We start from the raw sequence: 11,444 nt of genomic DNA on the forward strand, positions 1-11,444 counted from the left end.
TTTTATTTCAGTGGAATAACTCATTCCATTCCTTATCCGATTTTACCATACCAAATAGTAAAAAAAATATTACAAGAGAAGTAAAACTAAGAATTTTTAAAACTATATTTTTCAATAAAATCTAATTGAAATGAAGAATTAGTTGTTAGTTTAAGTAATAAAGAGATATATGACACAAATAATAAAAAAATCTTCATACACGTGCACTAAGCTGTAATGTATAGGAGAAAACCCCAAGATTAGAATATGTATGCAAAACTGTCATATAAAATAAATACACAAGTCTATGTAATCATATATTAAAACTTAATTTTACAAATATGGAAGAAAAGAGACAAAAGTCTGATTTTGGTTAATCAGTTTTTTCGTTTAAGGTTTAGAGTTTAGGCCAAACTAAATATCCTTAACTGCTTTTTTCATAATATCCACCGATATCAATTGGTCATTTGATCCAATGTGTATAGTCTGAGATGTCTTCATTCGTTTTTTCTTGACCATTGCATGCACATTAAAAAAACGGTCAAAATAGATACAATAATATGTTAACATCCATATTTTGCTCTAACAAATTCCCAAATTTTTTATGTATCAATTTCTATTTGATGTTACATTTATGGACAACATTTTTGGTATCTACCTATATTTCTCATCTAAACCAACACCCTTAGCTGCCTAGCATCATATTTGCAAACTTCCAATCCACTTTCCTATAAAAAAAGATAAAACGGTACAAAAAAGGCTTTAAATGAATGGTTTCCATTAACAAAATATAAAATAAGTAAAAGAAGGCACTTATAATTCTCACCACTCAAATCATTGATTTTACTTTGTGCTTCCTGTCAAATTGAAAAAGGAATAAATGTTAGTCAAAACTCAGAACCAAAATGGTTAAGGGGCATCAAGAAACCCATACGATGACTAAATCCAAAAAGTGGCTAAGTCACATCCCACACCCAATTATGAAAATACAAATCAATCTTCAGAATCATAATTCATAAAAGTGGTGGTACTTGTAATTCTTTATGTTATGTTGAGAAGATTGAAATGAGCGTTGATAAAGTTGACGATGAGAAAGACAATCAGAGAGTTTAGGCTAACAATCAAAAGCCCTATATCTGACAAAATCAAAGAAATATAAATTTGTTTGCTGATTTAAAAAAAAAAAAAAAAAAAAAAAAAAGAAGGAGATTTTATAGGGTTTTGTCGTCATCCAGAGTTCAATTTGAAGATATTTTGCTGGAATTTGATCAAAACCCCTACTCCGACTACCCAGTCTTTGACTCGGGTTCGTTGAAAAATGTGTGGTGTTACTTTGTTTGATAAAAGAAATCATGTATGTTATGATTTGGGATGGTGTTAATAGGTAAATGATAAAATGTTGATGCTTAACAAATGTTTGATGACTTGCCAAGGCGCATTATGAGGAAAGAAAAAAGCTAGAAGAGCATATGGTGTCTCCGCTGTGCTTGTCTCTGTTGAAACCAAATTGAGCGAGCCATAAGAATTCAATATTAACTGTTTGAGGAAAAGCTTCAGATATACAGTAGACGTGGATGAGGATGATGATGATGAGACTTGGGAGTTGGGAAGATGAGATTGCTGATGGAGAAGAAGAGGAAGATGATGACATAGAACCACAACGTTCAATTTACAATGAACCTTGATATTGTGTGATTATGTGTTAATCTTAGGTAGAGCATGAAATGTTGAGGGGGAAAAAGAAGAAAGATGAGTCTTTGAAACATATAAATTGGTCTCTGTCTCCTTGGCTGTATATTACTCGTCTTTTCATATATACCTCTCTCATGGTACATGTACTTTCTGATCAAAAGATCATCAATTTTTATGGAACAAATTAAGGATCTCTTCATCATCATCAAATTCGACGTTGGGCATATCGTGGACTCCGGAACCCCATCTCTTCATGCTAGGACAATTACTCACCCTGATAAACTCCAAAGAAGGATATTTGACTGTAGAATCCCCAGAGTAGAAGCTCTTTAGTTGTGGCAAAAACCAAAGGAGAATATGGGTAAGTCTAGGGAACACAATGTCATTTTCAGCTGTATGCTCATCTCCACCAGAAATCACTACCATTAAACTGTTACACCCCCGAATCTCTAAACGTCTCAGATTGGAAAGCCCTTGTGCTACACTTAACGGGAATACTGTCAACAAGGAATAACAATCTGAAATTTCAATGTCTTGTAGGTTTCGCAAACTTATATATTGAAATGAACAATCAAAAAGAAGCTTCAGGCTCTTAAGGTCAGTCAGACGGATGTCTTCCACTTGGGAGAAATACTTTTCCTTTGTTGTTTTCCTTTGACCAAGCATCAGGTCATTGGATGCAACAAAAGTTTGTGTTGCATCCTCATCCTCATCTGTTATCTTCACCAAGCATGAAGCATTTTCACAACTAATCATTCGAATAGACTTTAATTCATCAATAGTACTCTCTCCATAGAGGTCTGGTATGATGTTATCCAAACCTGCTATCAGCGTCAGCATTATACCATCACTTACCTGAAACAGTTTCTTGATTGGCATCTTGAACGGGAAGTTAGACTCTGAAATGTGTAGTCGACGTTTTAAATATGATTTTGATTCTATCTCAAATAAAAACCTTTCGCCCTTACAAAATCGAAAATAGAATTCTTTCAACTTTTCGAAGCAGGTGCCTTGGGGAAAAAGATGACAATCATCTGAATGCATTGATAAATGCAGAGCTCTGAACGATTTCAATTTACTTATTTCCATAAGACCAAAGCGAGACACTGCGTTCTTGTCATTGATATAGGTTCCAAAATACAACTCTTCCAACCAAGTGAGCTTTGATATGACACCAGGCGCTACATGAGATAAATCATCACATTCCCCCGCATCCAACAGCCTTAAGTTGGTCAATTGACCGATCTCTTCAGGAATCACTTTAATTCCGGTTTTTCTAACCTTTAGAATCTCAAGGTCTTTTAGCTCCCCAACTATACAAATTTCAATGAGATTCTTATTGTAACTTATATCGAGCGTGATGAGTTTTGTGAGCAGCTTCAGCGATTGTGGGAGGGATGTGATTTTATTGTAAGACATATCTAAAACTTTAACTTCCTTCATGCCTCCAAAGAATTCATCAGGAATAACAGACAAATAATTTCTTCGTATAAGGAAAGTATCAAGGAGTGGGAAATGAAGCTGATGATGTGGAAGCTTTTCAATTCTATTATCCATGAGTGAGATCTTGGTGTACCTGTCTGAGGTTTTGTTTCTTGGTTGCCATTCTGTCAAACCTTTTCCAGCCTCCACTAAAAACTTCTCCTTCTCTTCACCTTCAGAAGAAGAAGTTATTAACAAAGCCACATCACGCACAACATCATGCATTTTTACTGCACCTCCCAGCTTAGACAATAACAAGCAAGAGGATGTGAGGGTGTCAACTGCCATTCGGACTCTTTTTTCTGCATCGTTAATGCTGTCCAGATCTTTAAATATCCCTATACCTACCCCATATTCTGCTAGGCTTAACAGAGATATGATTCCATCCTCCTTGAACAAACTACACAGTAGGAAGCATGATTTAGCTTCTTTGCTGTCAAGTAAGTCATAGCTCAGCTTCAAATGAGTAAATGCTTTCCTTATCTCTTGATCGATCTCTAGAGGTGCATGCTTTCGTAGTCGGTCAAGTGCCGCCTCCCATATATCAATTTTTTTATTTTTTAAAGCATTTCCCACCGCTTGAATGATGAGTGGCAATCCACCACATTCTTCAGTCACCTCTTTTGCAATTTTCTCCAGACCGGAGTCATTCGCTAACTTTTCATCACCAACTATACGTTTGAAGAGGACCCACGCTTCTTCCTTTTTCAAAGTGTTTACACAAATATTCCTATCGGCGTTCATCCCTTCACATACATTTCTGCTTCTAGACGTCAACAAGATCTTGCAATTCATGTGGTTATTCCCACATGGTATGCCCACATCAGAGAGGACTAGCTTTTTCCATATGTCATCTAAAATGATTAGAACCTTCTCCTTATTAATGATTATACGCTTTGCTGCTTTTTCAACATGTTTTTGAATCTCTTTAACATCTACAGTCTGTGAGACAGTTATAAACACAATCTCTGCAAATAGATTCTTCACTTCTGCAGCAACTTCCTTGGCTAATGTGGTTTTCCCTACACCCCCTGATCCATAAATTCCAACCATTTGTATGCTCTCATCTTTGATCGCTTCAATGATTTCCCTCAACGCCAACTTGTGGGTATCAATATCCTCAAGATTTTTTGTTTGGTAAAGGTCTACCAATCTTGGGGTGGGAGCGGGAATGGAGACACGATTTTCATGAGTTTCACCATCTTTTTGTTGATCCAGAAGAAAAGAGGTGTTGTTTATCGCCATCTTACTGTAATGGTAGAGGGCGCCCAAATTGACGCAAGGTCGTAAGTTAAAGCACGTCTTCTTGGCGTTGGCTACTTCTTCAAGAAACTCTTCCACCTTGGATAGTTCAATTTCTGCCTTGTCCATCCACTCTTGCACACCAGCTAAGAGAATTTCTCCATTTCCTTCAGCCGCATCGATTCGTTGTTGAATCCTACCCCTTATACCCTTGAGCTTTCGAGCTTCACTCTCCAACTTGCCAACATTTTTAGTGTAATTTCGGATGTAATCAATCTCCCGTTTAGCCCCACTAAACAACAAGTCCACTATTTTCCCAGCCACAGTATTAGCAACCTCCTCCGCCATTCTAGCTGGGTTACTTTTCTTTTCTGATGGTTTGGATGGCAAATTAGTCGACAATATAGCAGATCTTGAAACAAGAAACGTTTATGCTAAAACAGAAAAGAGAAGAAGATAGTCTTTCTTTAGATATGAAAAACAATATTATGATTAACCAAAAATCGAAGGCCCTGATTGCTAAGATTGTACACAAAATGAAGATGAGAGTGGTTGGTGGCAGACCAAGACCAAGACCAAGAAAAAGGAAAAGGCAAAGAAAAGAAAAGAAAAATTGAAGTTGGCAGTCACTATCATTTTTTGGCACACACAAGAGTCAAAGAAATTTGGTAATGGTGATGATTCTACCCTCGAAGAGTTTAATTAATCCACTAAAATTTATAATGCAATGACAACTATACCCTTTGTTTAAATATGTAGTGGATTTTAGTTCCTTTTTTGGTACTGTTTTTTTGTAAGTCGATTATACCAAAAACAATGTATTGACAGTTCTTTTGCTCATACTTTACTGTTTACACTTTACACCACCATATTTCTTTTTACTTTTTTTTTAATATTTTGACAATAAATCCCTTAGCTATTCCTTTTTAATTTAGATATAACACAAACAAAAATATAAGGATTGACAAAATTAATGGGGAAATAAAAGATTTGTTGTAATCTTCAAATTTTACTTATTATGAAGATAAAAGACAACGATAAGCTTTTTTCATCTTGTCCATCTTTAGACTTACTACCTATATGTCTTTTAGGTTATTTCCAAAATGAATGGTGTTTGGGTAAACCTAAAACCATATGCAATTCTATTTGTATCAAATCATGTTTATGTCGTAATTATTAAGATGAAACTTATAGTTCTTGTAAATAAAAAAGTAAAAAGTATCTCAACTTTTCATTCATTTGTTATATGGATATGGATATTTATTCTTCCACTACCTATTTTTATCAATTTTTTTCGTTTAAGTTTAGAGTTTAGGCCAAACTAAATACTCTTGACTGCTTTTTTCATAATATCCACCGATATCAATTGATCATTTGATCCAATGTGTATAGTTTGAGATGTTTTCATTCGTTTTTTCTTGACCATTGTTTACACATTAAAGAAACGGTCAACATGGATACAATAATATGCTAACATCCATATTTTGCTCTAACAAATCCCCAACTTTTTATGTATTAATTTCTACTTAATGTTAGATTTATGGACAACATTTTTGGTATCTACCTGTATTTCTCATCTAAACCAACACCCTTAGTTGCCTAGTGGCATCATGTTTGCATGCTCCCAATCCACTTTCCTATAAAAATATAAAACGGTACAAAAAAGCCTTTATATGGATGGATTTGGATTAACAAGATACAAAATAAGTAAAAATACACTTATAATTCTCACCACTCAAATAATTGATTTTACTTTGTGCTTCCTATCAAATTGAAAGAGGAATAAATGTTAGTCAAAACTCAGAACCAAAATGGTTAAGGGCATCAAGAAACCCATACGATGACTAAAATCCAAAAAGTGGCTAAGTCTCATCCCACACCCAATTATGAAAATACATAATCAATCTTTAGAATCATAATTCATAAAGGTGGTGGTACTTGTAATTCTTTATGTCATATTGAGAAGATTGAAAGGAGGGTTGATAAAGTTGACGATGAGAAAGACAATCCGAGAGTTTAGGCTAACAATCAAAAGCCCTATATCTACAAAATCAAAGAAATATAAATTTGTTTGCTGATTTTAAAAAAAGGGAGATTTTATAGGGTTTTGTCGTCATCCAGAGTTCAATTTGAAGATATTTTGGTGGAATTTGATCAAAACCCCTACCCCGACTACCCAGTCTCTGACTCGGGTTCGTTGAAATTTGTGTGGCGTTCCTTTGTTTAATAAAATAAAGCATGTCCGTTATGATTTGGGATGGTGTTAATAGGTAAATGATAAAATGTTGATGCTTACCAACTGTTTGATGAATTGCCAAGGCGCATTATGAGGAAAGAAAAAAGCTAGAAGAGCATATGGTGTCTCCTCTGTGCTTGTCTCTGTTGAAACCAAATTGAGCGAGCCATAAGAATTCAATATTAAATGTTTGAGGAAAAGCTTCAGATATACAGTAGACGTGGATGAGGATGCTTACCAACTATACGTTTGAAGAGGACCCACGCTTCTTTCTTCGTCAATATGTTTACACAGATATTCCTATCAACGTTCATCCCTTCACATACATTTCTGCTTCTAGACGTCAACAAGATCTTGCAATTCATGTGGTTATTCCCACACGGTATGCCCACATCAGAGAGGACTAGCTTTTTCCATATGTCATCTAAAATGATTAGAACCTTCTCCTTATTAATGATTATACGCTTTGCTGCTTTTTCAACATTTTTTTGAATCTCTTTAACATCTACAGTCTGTGAGACAGTTATAAACACAATCTCTGCAAATAGATTCTTCACTTCTGCAGCAACTTCCTTGGCTAATGTGGTTTTCCCTACACCTCCTGATCCATAAATTCCAACCATCTTTATGCTCTCATCTTTGATCGCTTCAATGATTTCCCTCAACACCAACTTGTGGGTATCAATATCATCAAGATTCTTTGTTTGGTAGAGGTCTACAAATCTTGGGGTGGGAGTGGGAATGGAGACACAAGATTCGTAAGTTTGACCATCTTCTTGATGCTGCAGAAGAAAAAGGGTTTTGTTTATCGACATCTTACTGTAATGGTGGAGGCTGCTCAAATTGACACAAGGTCGTAAGTTGAAGCACGTCTTCTTGGCGTTGGCTTCTTCTTCAAGAAACTCTTCAACTTTGGATATTTCAATGTCTGCCTTGTCCATCCAGTTCTGCACACCAGCTAAGAGAGCTTCTCCATTTTCTTTAGCTGCATTGATTCGTTGTTGAATCCTATCACTCATATCCTTGAGCTTTTGTGCTTCATTCTTCAAGATGTCAGCATTTTTAGTGCAATTTCGGACATAATCAATCTCCCGTTTAGCCGAACTAAACAATAAGTCCACTATTTTCCCAACCACAATATTAGTGGCCTCCTCTCCCATTCTAGATAGGTTGCTTCTTTTCTGATGGTTTGGATTCTTTAGATATGAAAAAAAAAGATTATGATTACCCAAAAACCGAAGGCCCTGACTATGAATTGCACAAAAGTAAAGATAACAGAGTTTGTTTGGCTAACAAAAGAAGAGTATGATAAAGCAAGAATGGAAGGCGGTAGCTGCATAAAGAAAAGCAGTGACGATAAGAGTGAATCTATTGAACACTTTCAGAGTGTTTGATTGGTTTACAAAAGAAGATAAGATAAGAGTTACTGTACACAAAATGATAGATACCTTTTTTTTTATCATAACGCTAAACGTTATAGTACAAATTTGGTCACTCATTATATTTTTTAAATTCTATTATAAAATAGTAAGTTATTATATCATCGGGTTTAGGTTTAATAAAGAACAGAAAATATATATATATATATATATATATATATATATATATATATATATATATATATATATATATATATATATATATATAATAAATAAAAAAACTAATGCACTGAATTAAAAAATCTTATTTCAATTTTAAAGTCGTAGGGACTGAACCTGGTAGCTTGTAATACTAAGAGGGTTGAAAATGATATTTTCTGTACTAGACCGTATCGAAGTGAACTCTTTCAAAATGGAACTTTATAGTTGACATTTGCCCGTGGATGGATTTTTTTACTATCTTATTGGTAATTACATAAAAAACACCTTTTTACCTTTTTACACTCAAATTCGATTTTGACACTGTGTTTTTTTTATATTAATTTTGACATTGTGTTTTTCAATTTGTTACAATTCTGACCACTTGACCGGTTAACCAGGTTACATGCTGACGTAGCATGTTGACGTATCAGTTTTGATGACGTGGCATGCTGACATGATATGTTGACGTGTCAAAATTGATTTTTTTTTTTTCATAAACACACTAAGTTTTCATTTTTTTCGATTTTGACACTAAGTTTAATTTTTTATTTCAATTTTGACACTATGCTTTTTTTGTTCCAATCGAACATCATTTATCAAATTTTGTTCAATTTTATCTATTTTCTATTTGAAACCGTATAAATATATTTTTTTTTATTATATTTTAAACCATATAAACATATTTTTTTCGTTTAAAAACTACATTTTTATATAAATACAAGATGTTTTTTTTCTTATATTCAAAACATTAGGTATATAATGAGAATCAACCTAACCATAAGTTTCTAATAAAATGTAAAAATTTGATTGGTTGCAAACTTGATATCTTAATTTTGATCGACTACATGCCTCAAACCTCCAAACACATTTTAAAGTTGCATACTTAATATAAAATACAATTTTTAAATAACTAATACATATTTATATATAAAAATATGGTTTGAGTGTAAAAAAATTGTATTTAAACAAAAGTATGGTTTTTAAATGAAAAGAAACATATTTATACGGTTTAAATGTATTTAAAAAAATTTATACGATTTCAAATGGAAAATTATCAACATTGAACAAAATTGGAAAAAAATGATGTTCGATTTGGAACAAAAAAACATAGTGTCAAAGTTGAAAGAAAAAATTAAACTTAGTGTCAAAATAAAAAAAAATAAAAATGAAAACTTAGTGTTTTTTGTGAGAAAAAAAAATCAATTTTGACACGTCAGCATATAATGTCAGCATGCTACGTCATCAAAAACTGACACGTCATCATGCCACGTCAGCATGTAACCTGGTTAACCGGTTAAATGGTCAGAATTGTAACAAATTGGAAAAAACAGTATCAAAATTAACACAAAAAAAAACACAGTGTCAAAATCGAATTTCCGTGTAAAAAGAGTGTTTTTTTTGTGTCATTTACCCTTTAAATAATTCTTTGATGGATTTTTTTGACTATTCTTAGGATTTGATTATTATTATTATTATTATTATTATTATTATTATTATTATTATTATTGCAAAAAAAAAAAAAAAAACATTTACATTCAAGGATAAATGCCTTTGAAAAAAAAATCTATTAAGAATAAGGAAAAAAACAAAAACTACAAGCATAATTCTAAAAAAAATCGATCATTATTCTTTAAGAATCAGATTCATTCTCCTAAGAATTGAATATAGAGCAGGTCAAAAAGACGAATTACAGGAACATTCTTTTTAACAACCTTACACATGTTTTCCCGTTCCTTTACTCTTCTACAAAATCGCACCAACACATCTGTTAAAAATAAATAAATAAATAACCACAAAAAAGATGAAACCATATTCGAATCTTCAAAGATACTCATGCCATTTACAATACCTTACATGCTTTCTCTCTCAAACACCATTTGTTAAAATATTGCAAGAAATTGAAATTCCACAAACCAATTAACAAGTTTAAATAAGCACATAATCATTCATTAAGATAATTTATGGGTAAAAGAGACAACAGCCGTGCAATCCTACAATATATTAGCACCAAAACCCCTACAAAACAAAAAACCTTATTCATATAATCAAGACCAGTGATCTAGCCATTACCCATCAAAATTGTGGCAAAATAAAGGCACATAGCTAAGATCTCATACAAACAGATTGTCAACACACACTTGGATTGTTTAATTAAAAAAACAATTTTATAACAGAATCCAAATCTACTTTGTGAGATGGAATATAATTTGGTTCATATAACAAAAGAATATTAAAATAAAGGTTTAATGGAAAAGAAAAATACATGCAAGTAGTACCTGAATTCCTGTTCTTGAGGTTTGTTGCCACTACCGACTTATTGTCTAGAATACACTTGAAATCAATTATTGCTTTCCATTGAGGTTTTACAACTGTTGTATTTAACTACCAAAAAACTGAGTCAGAATATAAAATATAGATTGAATAAAAGGTAAACTCATAGTTTCACCATTCCCACTTCACACAACGAATTTTCTTGAAGAATAGATTATAAATTGTGTAATGAAAGTCAAAATGCATAGCACTGTAGCAGAAAGGAAAATGATAAATAAGATTCAAGAAGTATAAGCATGCATAAATTCCGTTTTCCACCAATTTAAAAAGTAAACAAAATGTAGAAATTTCCACTACCTTTGACGATTGGAGAAATTATATCAAACACATCCAAATTATTATTGGAAAAAATATATCAACACATCTGAGCCAATGTTTCCATATTCAACAGGGACCGTAAGAGTACAACACATTTCCAAGAGAACTACATAATCCCACAACCTACAAAATACATGCTAGAAGGCAAGAACAACATGGTTCTGCAAGAAGAAAATTGGTTAAAAAATACAGCTTCAGTGAGACATTTCATCCAACAGTTTATAAGCAACGTACTCTAATAATAATAACATACTATATACCATCAGTTTTTGCCAATCCCCTGTTCAGAAACATGAGCATAAAGAGCCTGTACCATATGATTATCATCTTCAACCACAAAAACCTTGTTTGCAACTTCAAAAAGCTTCATGGTAGTATTTCTAGTGCCACGGTCATATTATGGTGCTAATAGGTGGTGTTGGTGATGATGATGGATATAGTCGACTAGAAAGTTGGAGGCTCATGGCAGAGCACGTGTGGTGGCCAGCGGGGGAAATGGATTTCAAAAATCGAAAAAGGGGGATTCAAAATGGTGGGTTTGTAACTTACCTGATGAAAAAACATCTATTTGGTGTATGGGTGAG

At 33.2% G+C, this 11,444-nt stretch overlaps 2 protein-coding genes across 5 annotated transcripts; both read right to left on the reverse strand.

Annotated features, from left to right (window-relative positions):
- Positions 1-508: 508 nt before the first annotated feature.
- On the reverse strand, positions 509-6,775 carry LOC145010960 (disease resistance protein At4g27190-like). 4 transcript variants are annotated; one of them, XM_078969554.1, is made up of 6 exons: positions 6,692-6,774; positions 6,128-6,158; positions 5,960-6,032; positions 1,409-4,766; positions 806-836; positions 509-707 (listed from the first exon to the last, which is right to left on the reverse strand). In XM_078969554.1, exons 3-4 carry the CDS (start codon positions 5,970-5,972, stop codon positions 1,837-1,839), a joined length of 2,943 nt encoding a protein of 980 aa, XP_078825680.1. In that variant the 5' UTR covers positions 5,973-6,032; positions 6,128-6,158; positions 6,692-6,774; the 3' UTR covers positions 509-707; positions 806-836; positions 1,409-1,836. The 4 variants fall into 4 exon arrangements, with proteins under 4 accessions (XP_078825680.1, XP_078825681.1, XP_078825682.1 ...); XM_078969555.1 differs by having other exon boundaries at positions 1,391-4,766; XM_078969556.1 differs by lacking the exon at positions 6,128-6,158.
- LOC145010307 (disease resistance protein SUMM2-like) lies at positions 5,973-11,230 on the reverse strand. Its single transcript, XM_078968866.1, has 5 exons — positions 11,134-11,230; positions 9,903-9,976; positions 6,870-7,827; positions 6,692-6,774; positions 5,973-6,032 (listed from the first exon to the last, which is right to left on the reverse strand). Exons 1-5 carry the CDS (start codon positions 11,228-11,230, stop codon positions 5,973-5,975), a joined length of 1,272 nt encoding a protein of 423 aa, XP_078824992.1.
- Between the last annotated feature and the right edge of the window lie 214 nt (positions 11,231-11,444).

The sequence above is a fragment of the Lactuca saligna genome, chromosome 8, assembly GCF_052625555.1.
Source record: "Lactuca saligna cultivar CGN05327 chromosome 8, ASM5262555v1, whole genome shotgun sequence".
Lineage (NCBI taxonomy): Eukaryota > Viridiplantae > Streptophyta > Magnoliopsida > Asterales > Asteraceae > Lactuca > Lactuca saligna.

Bases quoted from the DNA above. Each gene is read 5' to 3' on its own strand.
- LOC145010307 (XM_078968866.1), bottom strand. From the start codon at position 11,230: ATGAAGCTTTTTGAAGTTGCAAACAAGGTTTTTGTGGTTGAAGATGAT. The intron at 9,977-11,133 runs GCAAAAACTGAT...TATTTTTAACAG, and splicing joins TGTTTCTGAACAGGGGATTG to ATGTGTTGGTGCGATTTTGT. The intron at 6,775-6,869 runs GTAAGCATCCTC...TGGTTTCAACAG, and splicing joins CCTCTTCAAACGTATAGTTG to AGACAAGCACAGAGGAGACA.